At 40.1% G+C, this 21,402-nt stretch overlaps 1 protein-coding gene across 2 annotated transcripts in view; it reads right to left on the bottom strand.

Annotated features, from left to right (window-relative positions):
* Positions 1-18,546, bottom strand: part of SPOCK1 (SPARC (osteonectin), cwcv and kazal like domains proteoglycan 1) — a 247,878-nt gene extending 229,332 nt beyond the window's left edge. For both annotated transcript variants that reach the window (XM_030459232.1, XM_030459231.1), the window contains exons 1-2: positions 18,414-18,546; positions 17,903-18,070 (exon numbers count right to left, since the gene is read on the bottom strand). In XM_030459232.1, coding sequence (XP_030315092.1) covers positions 17,903-18,070 — 168 coding nt within the window. In that variant the 5' untranslated portion in view covers positions 18,414-18,546. The remainder of the gene's footprint in view (positions 1-17,902; positions 18,071-18,413) is intronic.
* Between the last annotated feature and the right edge of the window lie 2,856 nt (positions 18,547-21,402).

Raw genomic sequence — 21,402 nt, forward strand, 5'->3', positions numbered from 1 at the left:
AGATTAATTCTTGTGTGCAAGACAAGCTGCTACATCCTACCCTGCAGAAAGCTACATTTCAAAGGCAGGTAAAGCCAGGTAATTCTGTGAAACTTTAGTCACTAGAAAAATTTTTCCAAATACTCTTTTCTAGCATTCAAACACATCTACCCTTTTGGCAATGTATTTATGACTTTATTACATCAACATATAAACATCTAAACTGCTAAGGAAGGCCCTAATTTGGAACATGCAAGCTAGCCCACCAAGTTCTCAATCATTACTCTTCCAAAGCTGAAAATATTTCAACATTTGCAGATTTAGAAACTTGAAGCTTTCTGTCTACATATTAAATAAAATTGTTAATGTATTTTTACAGTGACCAAAATTCATACTGAGTTAATTTTTCTGTTTATTCCCATTAGAAACAGCACTGTCCAGAAGTATGTATAGAGAAGTAGAGATGGATATGAAGAGACTGCTGGTAGTAAGCTGGTTATAAAACTCCAGCTGATGTTACAGATTGTTATATCTTCCTGTATCTTACACAAGACAAGCCTCAGAAGAAAAATTATCAGAAGGCAACTGAAGAGATAGATGGCATACTCTGGCAGCTGATAAAACCAGTAGAAAAGCAAGAGAAAGGTTATGTATTTGTTTTGCTTCAAAGTGTGAGGAGCCCAACTGCTTGACCAGCTTACTGGTCATGCAAAGCCTCCTGGTTGCACTGGGTCTAAACATCAACATAAAAAAAGTAATTGTTGGACAACCAGAACCCCCTTGGGGAAATTGGCAATACCACAGACTTTTATCCATGTGGTTACAGGATGGGTCTACATGTGAAGTGGAAGGATACCGACAACTTTGGTAGATTTTCTTTCAGAAAAATGGGAGTGGGGCTTAAAGAGGCAGTGCCACATCTCACACTTCATTTTCTCAAGCTCTTAGGAAAACTGTTTTGACAGGTGAGTGGACCAGATAAGTAGAAACTATGGTTTTCCATGAAGAAGATAAGAGCCTAGGGGGGTTATTATGAATTTCTGGAATATGCTGAAACAGTATCTTTCATCTGAACATGATAAAGCTTTATCAGGGTGAGGTTACAACTTCATTATAAACAGCAATTTATTTGAAGCTTCAGGCATGCTATTGAAAAAATAACATACCTATGTGGTCTGCTTAGTACTTGTGCCTACAGAAATTAGTTGACATATATTGAATTAATCAAAAGGATGCATTTTAATTCTATGGTATTTTACATAACAATGGTATGACTGCCATTTCCCTGATACAGAGTATGACATTTACAAAATCTATTAACTTTTGTAGCACCTATAAAATGCTGACTATTTTGTACAAAGAGTTACCCTTGGCTTTCAAGCAGGCCTTTAACACACTGTAACTTGCTTTACACACAACCAATGTTTCCTACATTAAATGAGTATAGATGCTTTATGTTAGAGTCTGTCCTTTATGCAACATTCCAGGAGGCTTTGTTCAATTTACTTTCAAAGCAGACAAAATTGCACTTATTGATGACACCCTAACAGAAAAATTAATGGTTTTAGTGAGGTTATAAACTTGCTGAAAAGACAGTACTGATCTGGTAGCTATACACCACTCTCTTAGGAATCTAAACTCTTAATAAGCTGATATCTATGTACCACTTAGTCAATGATCCAAGTTTTTATGGATAAATGCTATCCTAAAACATGTTTAGCACCACGTATTCATAGATATACCAAAATCAAACATATCAGGAGATTCCACCCATAAATAGGGTACAATTCCAAGGGGCCAGGCTGATCACAGCACTGGTTTGGATAAACCTGTGCTGCTGTGACTTACTGCCTAAGAATATTTTGTAACAAACTCACAGGGCCTGGCTAATGGAAGAATATATAGAAGATACCTATAAAAAAGGAGGAGAGAAAGATAAACACTAGAAAAATAGAGAAAAGAACAGAAATGACAGAGAAGAAAGAATAAAGAAAAAAGTGGGAAGTGCAAAGTAAAAAAAGGTGCTGCATAATTGACTACAAGAGACACAGAAATATAAAACAGAACACAAGAAAAGAGATGTAGAACAGCAAGGAAAAAACCCATGAATCTGAGGATCAAGTGTTAGATGTCAGGATGAGACTGTGGTCTGTAATTCCAATCCAGAAGCAACAGTGAACGGCTCCAGGCAGCACACAACTGGGAAAGAGAAGGTACTTGGACAGGCATTCTGAGAGCAGGACTGTGTGGCTGTCTGTGCAGGACCTCACAGAGCTTGGGCACAATTGCCAAAACAAGATTTTCAGGATGACAGATGCTCCGAGGTGGAAGATTTCTGTAAAGCTTTCTCAGCAGCAGAGTTACAGTCATTACCACAACACATGGCTTCATTGTAATTTTCCATGTGAGAGGCTCCCCTTCACTGGACAAGTGAGTCAAGGATAAAAATACTCCCAAGCAAATGACAGCTTTTAAGCTCATCTTCACATCTAACAATGACAGCTGTTTGCCTGACTCAGATGGATGATTCAACCAGTGTTGTCCTCTCAGCTCTCTCTAGAAAGGAGGGAAGGAGAGAACCAGTTTATTTTTAAGTATATCTTGCTAACAACATTTTGAGGAGAAAGCCTTTAGAAAGCTTTATTTGAGAGCTGGGGTCTTACTTTAAAAGTCAGCTGCAGAGATAAATAAGAGTAGATGGCTTCCAGGGAACCTGGAGACCATACAGGAAGCCTTAAAGAACAGAAAGAACTTTGAAAGCATTGTGTGACACTTTTAGTGCTTAGTCAAGACTTAAGCAAAGGCCAACAGTCAACCCCTGTCTGAAAAGGGCTATAGAGACCCATAGTTTTGGTAGTGCTGAAACAGCATTATATGGTGGTTTATTAATTCCTGAAGAATCTAGATGGTCAGCAGACTCTCAATCCTTTCTCCCCAGTAGCCATTACGGATTTAAAGACTGTTCAGACTGGTTGGGAAACTAGCTGGACAATTCAAGGAGGCACTTTCTCACATCAAAAGGTTTCAGATATTTTGTCATACTTTTCATTCATTCAAAATGGATCTAGAGTTAGATGCTGTAATCCAAGATGTTTCAATTCTACTAAGATCTCCTTACCCAGGACATGAACCAAAATATAACATGAACCAAATCTCTTTCAGGAATACCTCAGCTATCCCTCTATTGCTGATAAATATTTCAAATGCAGAATTTTAAATGTCAATACAGTGTTTCCAAAGGGAGAGAGCACTGCCTGAAGAAAAATCTATCCCAGCAACAGCCCTTTCAGAAATACTAACAACCTTGCATGAAGCAGAAAGATATTCTATGTTTTTTACAGATACCTAGCTTGAGGAAAATATGGTCCTCAAATAGGTATATGTCACCAGAAGGAGAAATAAACTACATTTAATTGTTTTTACTTTCTCTAAACTATCTCCAGAAATCATGAAAGCTTGGCCTTGGTTATCACAGTCTATTATGTCCAAAAGAAAGTTCAACATATTACAAGAGATTCCCTCACAGCCGATCTCACCACAAAGTACAGTAAAGGAACAGACAGAATACAAGATACTTCCAAGAGGAAACTAAAACAGAATCACAGAGTATGTCTACTTCAGTTGATAGCAAGGATAGCAGTAACACAAGCAGCCTCTTTTGCTCAGGAATGTCTTTGATGACTAAGAAGCTCTTAGAGAACAAGGTAAACTCATTCTTTATAAGACATCTTTATATAGAGAAACACTAGTGCTTCATACAGGCAGAACTTCCAAAATGCTCAAAAATGCCCATGGATCCTCTCCAGTTAGGTCACAAGCACAATAAGATTCCTCTCCCAGAGAAGTCATCCTAATCAACAGAGAGACAAGCAGAAGTCCCACTGCTTCCAAGATAAATTTGTCAGAAGCACAAAATGATTTAATGTCCCAGTCCCCTTAGGTGCAGCCATACCCAGATCAAGTCTCAGAGCTCTTCCAGGCACCAATCTAGGAGCACTGCCAACTGCACAGGGATAAAAGAAGCATCAGTTGGATATTCTTTTTAACACAGGTTGGTAGTTTGCCATTTCATTTGTTAAGTGAGGCTGGCTGTGACTTTTAGTCAGGCATTTTCTGATTGTTATTATCCAAATTACAGCAATAGTTCCCACTCCCTCACTTCTGGGAATTTACTGTGAATTTTTGAAGCTTGATCTAAGGTTTATCTCTGAAAACCAGCCTTCTTTCTCTTATATTCAGTAGAGTACAAGCAAGACTTCAGAGGTTAAAAATCCCTGCATTTTTGCAGTGCTTTGCAGAGAGGCAAAGCTGGAAGTTAAAAATAAAACCATTTATGTAACACAAATGCTGAGACTGAAATGAAGGAGGAGCTAATCCTGTAGCACTCAGCTTTTCCCATTTGCACTGTCTGCATGTGAAAGCAAAAGATAATAGGAGCAGCATTAAGTAAGCACAGCACTGAAATCAGTGTCAGATTTACAAGCAGTGATGAACTGCTAAACATGGCTAGGGAGCTGCTGTGCTCCATGCAGGAATAGAAAGGAAGGCACTTCCCATCTCCTACCTATGTGGTGGCTGTGGATGGGCACTCTAAAAAGGATTTGTAGTGCTCAGAAATGGCCAACAGGACAAGGCCCAGCACTGCTGCTGACCTCTGCAAAGGAGATGGGAGAAGAAAGTGTTGCATGAGGGAAGCAGGGTGTAAATCCTAAACACTTTGAGATAGCACTATATTTGCTTTTCTAGAAAGTTTGGGAAGGCAGACATTCATCCAAATCAGGAATTTGCTCCATAAAGAGTGTTTTAGAATAAAAATGAGCAACAACTTGCATTGTCCTTTCCCCCAGAAAGAAATGCTCTCTAAGCAGCAAGTGAAAATTTGCTTCAAAAAATTCCTTTTTATTTTCCTTCCTGTCATTCCCCCAAATTGTTAACAATGAGCTGTTTCCTTCTTGTTGTTGGATTTCATGTTGTTTTTATATAGCACAACACTGGGCATATTTTTCTTGTTCTACTGCTAAACTGAGTAACTTAATGATCCTTTTAAAAATAACAAGGCAGGTTTCCAACTCCCTTTACCTTCTTGTGGTACAACCACTCTGCTTTCTCAAAGTATCTGCAGCCAGTCAATAAAGAGTCCTAAGGACTACACTGCCAGCAGTGCTGGGGGAGTGGGTTAGGTGGTCTTAATTTCTTCCTCAGTTTTTTGCACAGTCACATTAGTGCAAGTTGTAATTTTTCCCAAAAGAAACAATCCTACACCTCAGCAGATAATTCCCTGTTATTATAGGGAATGCTATGGAATTCTTCAGCCCTTTAAGGCAGTAGAAGCTGCAAAGAGCACAGCTGCAGTAACTTCAGATGAACCTTTCTAGCCTGAGCAAAACATTCTTAACAAGAGCAGCACACTGAGAAGGCCCAGAGACCTCACACTGACAGAGATGTTTTAGTTTAGCTCTCCTACTGACCACATCAACTGATGATAAAGATTATTTGTATTATAAAATTTGCCTTGGTCAGCAATGCTTGCAAACAGGACAGTCTACAGTGAGTTGGCTTATGCATGATCTACTCCAAGACTGAAATAATTTATGAACTAAATACATTCAAGAATTGTTTAAAAATGTCAATTGAACTGAATATGGACAGACAATTTATTTAATCTTGTCAATGCAGTAACTGGCACAGTTGGAAACTTTAATTTTCATATTGGAAATTTTTTGAGCCAGTTTTACATGAAAATTAGCGATGAGAAAGATGTCTGGGCAAACACAAAACTACATGTTTATCCTGAGAATTACTTATTGTGAAGAGATACAGAGAGTTTAGGATGAAAAAAATCAAACACAATTCACAAGGTATTTATAGTTCAGCCCAGAAGAAAAATAGGTGCCATCAAAGATCATTTTAGTAGCTATTATAGATACTGCCCCAAAATATTCCATACATAGAGGGAACAGAGGGAATGGCACCACTATTTCCACAGAAATATTTTATATCTGTATCCATAGAGTCTGCAGGGAGAAAGAGTGATATAAAATAGTTTCAGAGGCTAAGAGAATATCCTATTCACTGTGACTTGAAGGTAAATACAGGTCATCTCCCAGAGATAAACATCTCAACATGGATTCATTTATCTTTTTTTGAAAAAAAAATGATCTTGATTAGATTGGATGGTTGCAATCATCCATCTATCTCCTTTCAGATAGAGAATGCCATTTTTCTGCTTTATTGATGAAAAACATATTCAGAGTATTTTTCCCTTTAGCAACATTCTGTTCTCTCTGTTCTCCTCTGTGCTCCTACATTTTCTTAAAATATTTTTCAGTTTTTAATTTGGGGAATGGAACGATGCAGCTAATCAATCAGCCTTTGCATCCAAGATCTCTGATTGTGCCTGCAGGGCTACCACTGCTTTCTAAAAAGATTACATGCACCAAAAGAAACCACTTTGGTTTGCCCTCTGGTTTTCTGTGTGGAACAAGTGTCATAGTGAAACACTGATAAAATCCTCTCATGTTTTCTAGCTTTGAGAAACCACAGCACAAGTAACATATATGTACACGTGTGAGTATATATATTTATAAGGGGTTGTTTTGATGTTTTTTAAAAACAAGCTACAGTACAATATTGACCAAAATTTGAGCAGAGAACAGAACTGTTTCTTCTGCACAGAAATAAGGACAGCGGAAAAGAAAAATGGGTATTTTTTGATGTTTGCCCTTAAAAAAAAACTGCATACATAACAGCTTTCAGCTATGCAGGGTGAAAAAGATTGAAACTCATCCTTGTGCATCATGAGAAACTGGCATCCTGGAGATGTTCTGAAAGTTTGCATGTTCTCCATGCTTTATATATGGCCTAAATTACACCAATTGTTCCAAATTCTTTTCCTACTTTACTCCACTCTGTATTAGAGCCCTATTGGTGGGAACAGAGCACACTGCTGCCCACAGAAGCTTGCAGCAGCACATGCTCACTCATGGATGCTGTTTAAAACAAGCTTTGTCCATCTGTTCCTCTGCTAACTCTGAATGCTACAGATATCCATGACTCCATTGCAAGGAAAACAGTGATAAAAGCACATCTATTTTTTCTTCAGTGCACTTTCATACTTTACCTTGAATAAAAAAGCAGTTCAAGCTGCCACCCAAGTCACAGAGTAGGAAGATGACAGGAGGGCAGATGTTGATAGCTCCTCATCAGGCAACAAGCCAGCAGTGATTGCCTGGGAGCCCAAAACCCAGCAAGACAATGTTTATAATTGCTCCCAGAATCTCACATGGTTCTGAAGTGGAGGTTCCCAGGACCTTTGCTCACAGGAACAGCCCCTGCCTAGGTCAGGGGTGGCCAACTAGATCCCAGTAGAATGCTCTTTATATCCCTTCCTGCTCTCCTCTCAATTGTCCATTGCCACCCATTAAAGTTTCTCATACTTATGATGCATCTTCTCCTTTGTGAGTCTTTGCACCTGGATAAGAAAAGCCTCCTCACATCTCTAACAGCACTACTTCTGAGGTAAAAAAAAAAAACCAAAACCAAAACCTTTAATCTCAGGTTATAAGAAGTTCATTACAAGCCACAGAATCTTCCCTCTACCAATCATTTTAACATTTATTAAGATAAGACACAGGCGTAATACACAGAACACCTCTTCAGGAGGAGAATCAAAGGCTTTATAGAGAGGAAAGGAGACTAGATGTAAAAATAGACATTTGTGTCACATAATCATAATTTCAGTCTATCTTGCCTTATATTCTAATGAAAATAAACCATTAAGCATCTCATTACATTGAACTTAACTGTTAAATAAGAGGAGACTAATAATCCTGTGGCCATTGTTCTGAATTACTACATAGTTCCTTATCAGTAAATATATCTGGTTCAACAGTTTTCTTAATCCTGCAGAAATGCAGTTAAACACATAACTGACAGTTGTGCAGTATTTTTCCAATATATAGTTATTCTAATTAAACGTGGTAATTTCTTTTTGGATGCTGTTGTACTGAGTGAACCATAACATGGAGATTAATGGTTGTGTTTAAGGAATATGGAAGAGAATTTATATTTAAATTACTAATTAACCCATGCCTATGGATAGCTTTACTGAAGGCAGCACAAGGTGTCCTTTTATGCGAGAGAAGTTTTTTTAGCCATACAAAACAAGTTTTTAAAAGAACAGTAGACTTCAATTTTTGTCAGTTTCACCAAATTTAGTTTAATATTAAAATAAAACAAGGTAAAAAACAAGTTTTGCATATTATCTGTGCTTTAACAGCAAACACCTGGCTCCACTTCCATATGATATCAAACAAGAGGTGTGACTAATATTAAATAAATATCTAGCTAGAATCAAAAAAGTCAGTTATCCTGGTGTCACTTGGAGAGAAAAAAAAAAAAAAAGACCAAAATTTATCCCTTGTATACTTTCAGTGAAGCTTATGTTATCAAACATGAAATGCATTTGACCCAATACACACTGCTGTCAAATCTATCCAATGGCAACCCTGCAGACCTGTTAAGCTTTGTCTTTCTGTATTCCAACCCAGCACAGAGCTCAGAAGAACACAGTCCTGGGACTTGCACGGCATACATTTCATTGTTAGCTGTGGCACTAGCCTGATGGATAACTGAGCGAGCTTTATCCTCCGCTTCCACATCTGTCTAATGTAGCTGCACATCTCCGTACGCCCAACCAGCTCGGAAAAGTGCTTTGGGAAGCAGCAGAGAGGGCCCCGGAAGGCTGCGGGCCGGACACGAGAGGCAGAGGGCAGGGTACAGCCCCGCATCGCTCCCCGCAGGCGGGGCCGGTTCAGCCCCGGACAGCGCCCGAGGGAGGGGCCGCTCAGCGGGGCGGGGGCTGCGCAGGAACGCGCTGAGCCCAGAGAGCCAGGGGCTGACAGCATGGGAGGTACCGACCCATACACACACACCGAAAGACTATCAGAGTCGTCCTAGAAATCAAAGCGCAGCACAATCCTCTTACCATTCACCAATCTTACCATTCACTCTCTACAACTCCCTAAAAGAAGGTTGGAGCCAGGGGGGGGTTGGGCTCTTTTCCCAGGCAACTCTCAGCAAGACAAGAGGGCAGGGTCTCAAGTTGTGCCAGGGGAGGTTTAGGTTGGGTATTAGAAAGAATTTCTTTATGGAGAGGGTGATCAGGCATTGGAATGGGCTGCCCAGGGAAGTAGTGGATTCTCCGTGTCTGGAAATATTTCAAGAGACTGGATGTGGCACTCAGTGCCATGGTCTAGTAACTGCAACGGTGGTTCAAGGGTTGGACTTGATGATCTCTGAGGTGCCTTCCAACCCAGCCAATTCTATGATTCTGTGATACAAGTCAGTATTTTTACCATTGCCAAATTGTCTAAAATGCATTTTCATTAATATTTACCAACTGCAATCAAATTCTGCCAAGCTCTTCAACTGCCCTTGTACACACAGAAACACTACTCTAAAAACAATGTTTTCCATTCCCTTAAAAATCAACTCCCTTCTTACTCCTGCAATTATAATTTTCAGCATCCCTCCTCTTCCTTTCTCTAAAAGTTAAGCAATGCTCCCCCAGATCAGTGACCACGGCTGACTCTACCTCAATCTCCTGTTCAGCCTGCACAGGCTGAAAAGCACATAAAACCTCCTCACAGAATATACTGTGACATTTCAAATGAAATTGGATGTGCAGCCGAATTTCCTGATCAGGCAGTTTTAAAATAACCTGCGTGGCCAGATAAGTATCAGTGCCACTATCAATCCCCAGCCCGTGATATACTGAAACCCTCTTTGAAAGCTGATCTGAATATAGTTACTTCAACAGGAATTTTTAATAAAGCATTTTTCTACCTGCCCAGGAGAAAGCAATCAGTGAAGTGGATTTATGACACTAAGTTCATTAAGAGGACAGCTAAGATCACAGAATTAATTGATGCCCCTTGTACCTCTTTAATGAGAATGATTTCCTGTTATCCAGGATTACAAACTGAGCTATAGAAGTGACAGATAAAGACCAATTTACTCCTTGTCAAAATCTCTATTCAGTATTTTAGCAATTTATCTGTAAACTGAATTTGGAATCATATCTTAGCGTTGAAACGTATTGGACATTATTTGATCCAAATATGTGATTCTTTTTTAGCTGCCAACCTGCAACAGCAAACCCACCGAGGATAACCCCTGGAGTTATGATGACATATTCATGGACTTGGTAACTTAGCAGCAGAAAGGCCCCGTGTAAAGCTGAAACAGTGAAACGTAGGGAGTATAGAAACTGCTGCTGGTGGCAGCAACGTTGCCTTTGCTCTGTTTCAACTCCACATTCTTGTCTTGTTTGGAATCTATAAAATATTTACATTGTAGACTGTAGATATTTGATTTTCAGATAGCTTCATTTTTCCTTTCTTCACTTCAAGCAAGGTGCTTCTATTCATTCTGGCCAAACACCTGATCTTTCAGCCTTTTCCAAGTACACAATGTCCTCCGAAAGTCAAAAGGAACTGTTTAACCTAACTGATCTTTCATGTACAGTTGTTATTTATTTAAGAGAACAGGAAGATGAGGAATATAAGAATCAAGCTCAAGCCTCAAGAAAAGTCTTCAAGAATTTGGTTATCAGCCTCAACATAAGCAAACTCTTTTGAATTAATATCATTTTTCATTATGTAAATAATAATTTGTTTTAATAAATAATAAATAATTTATTTTCATAAATGATCAAACAGCCCTTGAATAAAGAGATGTTATCTAAATGAAAAGAGTTTTCATGCTCTAATTGTAATATTTGATCTCCATTTCCCTCATGAAGGGAAAAAATACTTTTACCTGTGGTAAAAGTAGCTCAGGTGCCTCACCCCAAATGCAAGGGTTTTAGCCACAAAAAAAAAAAAAAATGCACACACTTAAAGATGTGCTGACTAAAATTACATATTTCTAGCTTCCTATTTAAAACCATATACACAGAGCAAACAGTTAAAATACCTGGGACAAAAAAGAAAAAAAGGCCATAACCTTGATTCAAAATGCAGTATTATAACTAAGCTTAAACTTTTGGCATTTGAGAATGAGCCTGATTTTCCCAACCCTGATCCTGAAGAATTTATTTGAAGTAAACTTAGTATTAGTTACCCATGGATACTTGAGCCCAATAACAGTGGTTACACAAGCAGACATCAGAACTCAGCCTCCTAAGACTCTTTTCAATCCATCCATTTTATGTTACAGTAACAGGGTTTGACATGATGAATGGTTACTCTAAAAACCTGTAAAACATTAGTGAAAACTTCAATCCACAGAACTATACAGCAGGGATATGATTTGTGACTGTATCCTACAGAACATTTCTTTAAGTGAAGAAACTATGAAACTATTCTATGTATAATTTAAAATACATGGTACAGGAACTAACAGTTTTCTGCTGACCTATTTAGCTTTGGAGTCTTAGGTAATTCCTGGGGAAGATGGATAAATGTCAGTTAATCACAAAAAAAAGCTGTCTTTCTGTACCTTCCATGTTAATTATTCTGACATAAATGCCATTATGTTTCCCCTTGTCCACTGCAGAAGGGAAGTGTCACATTTGAGAAGGGCATTTTCAGTAAGCATATCTCTTCTGATTATGAACTACATTTGCACAGATCCAGCCTCATGATTTGCTATTCTTTTACACTTCATGATGCTTTGACAAGCACATCTCAGCTGTGCTTTTCAATCACATTTATATTCCAGCCTTGTCCCTCTGTGGTGTAAGCACTGCTCAGCGAGACAACCTATGCTAAGACCATCTGGGTAGACTTAGAAATCACCTTTCAACTCTGTCCTGATCCACTGGACTCCATACACACAATTTTCAATTAAATCTTAAGGTGGGGCTGGAATGATTATTTCCTGGGAAGCAAGCCTGAGGTGCCTGTGTGCCACTTCACTGACTGGGTATATCCATTACCTAGCTAGAAAGTTTCCTGTAAACCCTCCTTATGACCATCTTCTCTGCTACATAACTAGCAGGACATCAACAATTTTGCCAGGAATATATATATTGGTAAATGACAGAAAAATCTGTGCTTACATTTGAGGTGAAGACAGTAGAAAATATGATATTCTAGTAAATGTTAGCAGAAAAATACTTCATTTTACCTATAGATCTAAAGACAACAAAGGAAAAAAATGCAATCCCAAACTAAGTAGCTTTGTCTTAGCATCTAGGGTATCAGGTGGTGTCTTGAAATTGGTTGAGTCCTTGGTAGGGAGATGACATTGAAAGCATTTACCTGCCAGGGAAGAGACATCAGAAGGAACCCAGACTACACAGATGGATTGTTACCTCAAAAATCCCAAAGGTTCCACCAGACTAGAAGCTCTATGGATAGGGAACAAGACAACCATCTGCAGGGACTTTGCACTTAGTGAACAGACACATTCCAGGTTCTTTTACTACATCTTCCTACATCATATTCTTTTTTTGTTAACATACAGGTTAACAAATTGAAACTTAAGTATTCATTAAGACACCGCTTTAAAATGTAACTGTGGCTGGAGTAATAACCTTATTCCTAAATTCAGAAATAAGGTTATTTTTGTCACCAATTATCTACTTCTTTAATTCAACCATGCAAGGCAAATTTTACTGTCCCTCTAACCTTCTAAAGCAAATCTACTCTTACACAATCAACTTTGTATATCTAAGCTAACAGTGTATTTTAAAGCAGGTCCTTTTCCTTTATGATGCTGGAAGGCCTTTGGCTCACCAACTACATAAAAATTTGTATCTCTTGAATTTTGGTGATCAGAAGTGCTCACGATATTCTTAATTTAGGTTTCTCTTCTATAGATTGCACAGTTTCTTCAACAGAATCAGAAATCTATCATTTTATGCATTCTTACAATATATTTGCTCTCCTCAGACTAGCAGTACTTTTGTTACCTAGAATAAGTTTGGCAATCAATAAAAGTACAGAGGTTTTCCCTCTCATCTATTTCAAGTTGAGCTGCCAGAATCCAGAATAAGTTCATGTTACCTCTAAATTCCATGACCTTCTAGTTTGTACTTTTAAATTTAATTTCATTTCTATTACTTGAGTTCTTAAGGTCTTCCAATTCTGCCTTCTTGGTATTCCAACCCTTCTCAGTATTGGTCATGTTTTCCAACTGCTATGAAGTTTCACTACCACACTTCCAATTTGGGGCTAAACAAATCAAAGAAAGGTAATGCAACAAAGGGAAAAGCAATGCAGAAGTGTGAAGAGCCTGTCCAAAATCCAACAGTTCACCAGTAGCAAAGCAGAAACAATCCAGGTCACTCAGTTCCTCTCCCTGCATTTCTGATCAGGTGTGAGGAGGAACTCTTAGGCTCAGAAAGGTGATGTGCATGAATAACGAGCAACATTCCCTCTTCAGTGGATTGTATCAGGCATGGTAGTCTATGACCAGCATGGGAAATGCAGTATCTCATCTAATGACACATAACTATTTGTGCTGCTGATAGCTGTATGCAAGTATTTACCCACAATAAGCCTGAGAAACGTATACACACAGATGAAGACATTTCATGCCTTGCTTCTTAAGCAGACACAGCCTCAGAGCATCTCCAGGCACATAATGCACGGGGGTTTTAACATGATAGCCTGAACTGAAACTCTGTAGGCAATAAAACTTAGAGGAACAGCTTAGTTAATGCTCAGAACGTGGCCTGGCAGCTTGCCATGCATAAAGATGCACTGAAACCAGAGTTCATGCCAAGATTCTTAGCTTCCAACTTTATAGAAATTCCTTATGCAGTTTATACTAGATCCTCTAAGTTCATTTAACTTTTTTCTTCTGTTTTGCAGTTTAATCCATAGCTAGTTGAACTTCTTACCTTTTTATATATTAGCATCAATAATGTAACAGACTTAACTCTGAGAAGTAATAGAATGAGTCTGTTCATATAATTTTGATTAAAGACAGGACTAACACTAAGAACACACTTACTCTTCTGTGCCAAGCTCTATGAACACAATGAGAGGCACAGTGTGGCCTATTACAGTGATAAATATGGCAAGTCACATAATAAATGCTTTTTAATAATAATGCTTTTTAAAAACCAGTAAGAATTCACTTTGCATTTGAGCTCCTTTTAAGCCACAAACTCTCTCGACAGATTTGATCAAAAGATTAAGGCCTTCACAGTTGTTTCCCTAGTATCAAAAGGTCTGATTTGACTCTCCTGTCCCTGATGCCTGCTTTTCCTAGCCTCAAATCTGTACAAGGGAAATAGCTGAAGCTCCTTCCTAATGACTCCAGCATGCTCACTTTATTCTTTTTCTGGTAATAATTATATTGATTTAATTTTTATGGTTTAGACACTTATTAAAATAGACCAACTCAGTTACTTAAGTACATATCAAGCCACATTCAATACACAGATTAGGTGAATAAGAAGCCCATGTTACTACAGATCCTGAGCTCTGTCCTTTCTCTTTTACAGCTTCAACACAGTTATGAGGAAAAGGAATACTGTTATCCCCAGCTATAAAATGGGATGTAAGGCAGAGCTAAGATTTTATCACTGGTGACATAGAAGACCCATTCCAGGCAAGGAAAAAGGAATGGAAGACAGAGGAATATCACGTTCAGATTGTAAAAAAAGGTCATTAATGCATCAGACATCCCACCATTACTGATACAGGACAGCTGGGAAATACACAAGACTTTCAACAGCATGTGCTTCACAACAGACCAGCCACATTGCTCTCACTATTCATTTAGAGGCTCTGCAAGGTTGTAAAAATGGAGCACTTCACAATTCTATAAATTGTGTTCAATTAATGTGAAAAGATTTCATTGTAAAGCATTGTTTTAATCAGACCCCTTGAGGCCTTTTGAAAATGTTGACAGGTCATCATTTCACACTATTAAATTCAGACTTAAAAACTTAGCCTGATTATGTGGATGTAATGGAGACTTCAAATGAGATAAACCTCTCTGCTCTCTTTTCATGGAAGAGTAATGACTGCTGGGCCATTATATGCTACTACCATGTTGTCTTTGCCAAAAAAAAAAAACAAAAAACAAAACAAAACAAAACCAACAACAAAAAAAACCCCAACAACCCAAAAAACCAACAAAAAACCCAAAAGGGTCATACTAAAAAAGATGATCAGTAGCTGTCTTCTCAAATCAGGCCATATTGGACCATAGCTCAACATGCTGACCAACCAATTGATTTAGAAAAGAATAACTGAAAAAGTTGAAAGAAGTGCAATTGAAAATTTTATATTCCATGATTTATCATCTGTAAAAAAAAAAAAAGCCACACAGCACTACAATGTTATAACAGATTTATGTGCACATCTGGGTGTGCAGATGTTTGTGCTGCATACACATTCAAAGTGGCCACACCCAAGCCAATCCAACCTCAGCTCCATCCATACAGTGTTTCTCCTGTGGTACATAAGTACACGGTTATGTCAATATTTGTGCAACATAACATGACAAAATTCAGAAAGCTACTACAGGTAATTATGAAAATTATTGCAGCCTTGCTTCTGCTGCTTCACAGGGTATAAAGCAGGCCTTCTGTTTTGTGGTAGCTGTAGTATCAGATCCAAGAAGGTATTAACTGAAATACCACCTCTAAACTCCAGCTTTCTGTGCAAAGCTCACACTGAGAACCTTATCTAAGTAGTGATATATTTATAGTTAGAGTTGGGAACAAAGGGAAGATAGGAAGCTCTTTTCCCTACAGTTCAGCACCTTGGAATGACACACTAACCTACCCCATAAACAGCAATTAACTCTGTTAAGTTGCATTTCACCAGGCAGTTTTTTCACAAATGTTGTAATAATCTACCACAGCCACAAAGCAAGAACCAGATTTTTCTCCTGACATGTCTGTATCCAAGAAGCATTCTCTCTCTACTGGGAGCAACTCTACCTATACATACCTTCATCTGTGAACACAAGACTTTTCACAAGCTTTTTATATTTTCTTTTTGGAAAGTGTTAGTATGAGGTGATCAGTGGTCTCTCTTAATTTGCCACATAGAAGATTCCATGGATAATCATACACATTGATAAGATGACAGTTTTGAAGTCATTAAACAGAACAATTAAGATGGCTGGGTAGAAAGCTATCTAAACTTGGCATGAACTTTCTACTACTTGCCTTTGCTAGGCAGAGAACTCGTTAACAATTTTTCCCACAGTTCCCAACCCTGTAAAAGGGAGTTTTGAGGCTTTACAGTTCTAGTTAACATTTTCAGAAAGTCTAAAAAGAACATTTTCTGTTGTGAATCCTTAAAACATGAAAGCAGTAATCTTCACAAACATCTTTCACAGGAAGAGGACTAATTTCTCTCACAATTTCACTTGTGAGAATAGGGAAAGGGCATGAGAAGAGAGGTTGCAAGGACTCCAGGCATAAAAAAAAAAAAAAAGGCATAAAATGAAGCAATAACTTTAAGCTCAAATGTGCTATTAATAGAAGGTCTCAATTTGTAAAGAGACTGTCAGTTCTTAATTCAGTTTCCCATTTTCAAATGCTGCCTATTTAATGTAATAAGTTGGATGTAGACATTAACAAGTTAATCCTTAACCTGAATTCCCCAAGAAACTAAACGAGATGTTAATAAAGATTCTCTTGGAGGCCAGTAGATATCTTTGAATCCATATTAACTGTAGTGTCCCTCTATCAAAAAGCAGTTACTGTACAAGCCTGGGCTTTTCCAGACACCTATTACATGAGCACTCTGACAGTTGCAATAGGTGGATGCCATCAGACACTGCACAAAAATATGCAGTCTGACATATCAGCTGATAATATTGTCTGGCCATATTTCATTATATTGAGATTCAGAGTATTATTTCTCAGACACAGAGGTGACTACAACCACAGGAACAGGTAGAGTCTAAGCCAGGCAGACAGGTCACTTTTAACTGTAACACCGACTTCCTCTTTGTAAAGTAAACTACATGGTTAACACGAAAGAGACACACTGTATCGAAGTGTATCTTGTTAATACATTATAAAATGCCAGAGCTTCCCAAACAAACAAACAAAATCTTACAGACTACCACCAGGAGAACTGCTAGACAGCTCCCTTTGCTGGAGTCACGCTGCAGCCACAGAACACAAATCCTCTACAATAAAGAATACTTAACCTCAGTGTGCTCAAAATGAACATTAATGGTACCGTTTCCCTTATCCAGCCTTGGGCAGAGTGAAGCTGGGTTTTCTCTGTCCCTCAGGAAAGCTTTTTCAGCATGTGGACAACAGAAACAAAAGGAGCTCCATAAAAATTACCTTTACTATAAATTTTGTGTTCTCACTTTTCCCAGTCATTGACTTAATACATGCAATTATATTCAAACTAGTGGAATTCAAGAATTAATCTGTACAGATAAATGTCATAGCACATGTTACTACAACAACACTGTTTGCCAGACTGAAAAAACACCAAGTTGAAACATTGCTTCTTCCATCCCTTAACCACAGTCAAAGATCTCAGTGAGTAGAACTGACAATAAAACGTTTCACACCAAATCTGCAAGCAAAAAAACCTTTGCTCCTTACCACCTTGTGGCATGAACCGGTAAATATTCCCTTCTTAAACACACACCGTTTCATAATTTTACAGCTAACTGGCTTCTTAAGCAGCTAGCACAGAAACTTTGCTCAAAGTTCCTCCTAAAAGGAAAAACGAAGACCATATGCTTTCAATGAGACCAACAACAAGCCCAAGCTGCCCCGATGGATGGGGTAATCAAGAACGCGGGGACCGCCTGCCCAGCTTCCAAGCAGCTCTGAACACCCTTCAGACAAGAAACAACCGGTTGCCCAAGCTGCATCTCTCTTCTACCCACACCTGAAAGCCGGCAGCCACCACCGAAGGGACGTGACGGTCAAATGGAAGAAACAAGATGCATGATATAAAGAAGATCTACTTACATCCCGGAATTTGTTCCAGTACTTGTCTTTATCATACTGCGAAACGGTGCTCAGCCATTTGTCGTTGTCCAGGAAATTACCATGATTGCTGTTACTCGTGATGATTTCAGGATGCCGGCTCTCCACTTGCAGGAAGCACCAGGCAGCGATTACCAGCACCCCCGACATCTGCAAGGAGAGCAGAGGAGCGGAGGGGAGCGGAACGGCGACAGGGGCGGCTCTCCCGGGTAAGGAAGTTTGAGGGATCCCGAGCTGAGGCTCCTTTCCCCTCACGCCCTTCACCAACTTCTGGCCGCGGAGCTGCTGGGTCCGCTGGGACCCCCCCTGCCCTCCCAGCCTGGAGGGGCGGGAACACCGACAGCAAGCACGGTAAAACAGGTCACCTGGGACCGGGCTGAGACACCAGCCAGGGCACAACACAGCCTTACGAAACCCTAAATAAAGCCTCCGCTGGAGCAGCCAGCCCTGGCCCCTCGAAGTTAGGATGCCAGGGCGAAGAGGAAGCCCCTACCTCCGGCCGGGGCTTGGAGCACCGTGCGTGTTGCCGCTTCTTCCTCCTCCTCCTCCTCTCCTTTGTGCGGCTGCCGCGGCTCGGGCGGCGGGTCGGGGAGCCGGCGAGCCCGGAGTCGGCGCCGTCAGCGGCTCCGGGTGTGCGTGGCCGGCTGCGTGAGCGGCGGCAGCAACGGGGCGGGCCCGGGGCCGAGCTCTGGCGCCATCTACCTGCTGAGGGGAGGAGGCGCCCGCCCCAGGGAAAGGGCGAGGCCGGACGCCGCTCGCGCGTGTAGCGGTCGCGTGTAACGGTCACGGTCGCGTGTAACGGTCGCTGGGCGGGCTGCAGCGAAGGCTGCGGAGCCAATGGAGGAGCTGGGGCTCAACGGGCAGCTGGGGAGGAGGTCTGAGAGGAAGGCTGGGGATGGCCCCGTCAGAGGTGTTGACCATCAAGTCACAGAGTTGTTGCGGTTGAAAAAACCCTTTGAGATCATAAAGTCCAATTCTTAACCCAGAGCTGCCAAGCCCACCACTCAGCACCACATCTACACAGGTTTAGAGGTCAGATCCCCCTGTGGAGTCACCGCTCAGTTCACCACAGGGCAGCCTGTTCCATATTCAGTTGGAACCTCCTCTGGTACAACTGGAGTTCTTTTCCTCTTGTCTCTTGCTTGTTGTTGGGGGAAGAGATCAACCCCCACCTCACTCCATATTGCAGAGTATGAGATCTCAGCCTCCTTTTCTCTAGGCTTAACACCCCGGTTCCTTCAGCTGTTCCTCATCAGACTCGTGCTCCAGACCTTTTGCCAGTTCTGTTTCCCTTCTCCAAAATCTGAATGTCTTTGTAATGAGGGGCCTGAAACTGAACACAGGTATCAAGATGTGGCCTCACCAGTGATGAGTGACGATGCAGGAATCTCCACTACTACTTCAGTCTGAAGAGTTACAGAGCCATAAAACTGGCCTCAAAAATATAAAAAAACAAAAAAAAAAACAACCCCAAACAAAAACCAACCAACCAAACCCAGCCACTAGACATCAGCTTTTATAATCCCTGAGCAGGATATGACTGGCTTGAGTCAGTAGCTTACAAATTTAATTTACAGAATTAATAACATTTCAAAGGCACAGAAGTCATCCCAGGTTTTTAAATTTCTTTTAACAAGAAACTTTCCTCAGGTGGTCATCACATCCCACACCATGAGGAGGTTTCTGCTCCCACACCAGATAATTGTTGCAAGACGAACCTCTCTTAGGGCACGGCACTCCAAGGAGGTGCTCCAGGAGAAGTGAACAAACAGTGCCCTGAGTTGGTTGCCCTCAGGACTGGCTCAGTGCTACCGCTCCAAATTCAACTGACCTCTCTGCTGGCTTGCTCAGGGCTGAGCTGAGCTTGTGTTTGGAAGCTTACCTTTTATTGTCCCCCTAATCCTGCTCATGTGCATTTGGGGCCCTAATCAGGCACAGGTGGGCTTAATACAAGCTCATGCCCACTACCTGGTAATTAGTGGCACCTGGTTGCCTCATTTCACTACAGATAATGAAGTAAGGGACTGCCCAGGTCATCACAAAGGGTTTAGGGGAAAGCCATCTTCCATTTTTTAAAGTTGGGAGAAAAATTATGAGGGGAACTACATATTAATACATACTACATACATACATGAACTTAGGTGGAAGGAGGAGATTGTGATCAGCAAGAAAGAACAATTGAGGAGGTAGAAGAGAGTGCTGGGCAATTTCCCACATCGGGACTTGGGTGGGTTTTGCTATGTCCCTCCTCAAAGACCATGAAGAAGCCACTCTTCCTCCACTTACTTCTGAGCATGTCAAAGGACAAGAAAGAGGGAAATTTCACATTCACAATTAATTTTTAAAATAGGGGGGAGACGCTCTTACTATCTGCACCTCGGTTACAGAGAGAACTCATCCCCTGCTAATAAATATGATGCCCAAAAGTTAGGACTTGTACTTTTTCTGATCATTTTAAATACAGCTGTGAGTACTTTAAATACGTACTGTGAGTACGTATTTTTCAAATAAGGTTCATTGAACTGTCTTGTGTTTCTCCAAGAAAACTATCAACAGGGTTAGATGCACTTTGTTCAAACAGACACATTAGGTGTTTAGTAACACAGGAAAGGATCACATTTATTCATTTTTTTACTTCTGTGTCTGAGCACTGGACTGTTCTGTTCCTAGATCTGATTTTAAGTACAATTCCTAAATATCATGCAACCACAAAAAAAGCCTCAGGGGAGAGAAAAAAACAGCGAGGTTTTATTAATTTTAGCAGCAGAGAACAAGTGCACAGGCACGTAAGTACCTCACACTGCAGTCTCCCCTTGGTGAATATACAATCTAATGAAAGCTACATGCCTGCAGGAGGGCAAAATATAACCCAATAAAAGCAACAAACAAAAGAAATCCAAACCAAAACCCTGCAGATTTGGATGTAAACCCATGTCCAAATGCCTTACTTTACTGTCACTGCCATATTGGACTACATCATTCTTCTGGTGGTGGTCCAGGGTAGGTATCCCTCTCAATATATCTGTTGTACACAGACTTTCTTAGCTGTTAGTTTCAGTGGCAGACATCTAACAGTGATAGGTTTATATAACTCCCACCTGCCAGGCTGAACACAAGCTTTTATCTTTTTTACTTAAATTAACAGAGTGGAGTGCAGTTTATTCTGTATGGGTGTTTTCTGTAAGGCTTTCAACAACAGAGAATTTACCTTCTCTGTGCAGACATTAATGATCTTGCATCAACTTCATTCTCATTGTTAAGGGATTTCCCCAGTGAGCTAACAAAAATCTATTGCCATTCATCAATATGCAGTTCCATTTGGCTCGTGTTTCACCCCAGACACTGCTGCATTTCAGCACTGCCATACCTGTTACATATTTGAGGATTCTGATGCACAAAGAACTCATCAGTGCTTATCAGTTTTGCATAGTTACTGCTTTCTTGATCCCACCCAAGGTCAGATCAACTTAATCCTTCATTGA

Source organism: Calypte anna, chromosome 13, assembly GCF_003957555.1.
Source record: "Calypte anna isolate BGI_N300 chromosome 13, bCalAnn1_v1.p, whole genome shotgun sequence".
NCBI classification, from domain to species: Eukaryota; Metazoa; Chordata; class Aves; order Apodiformes; family Trochilidae; genus Calypte; species Calypte anna.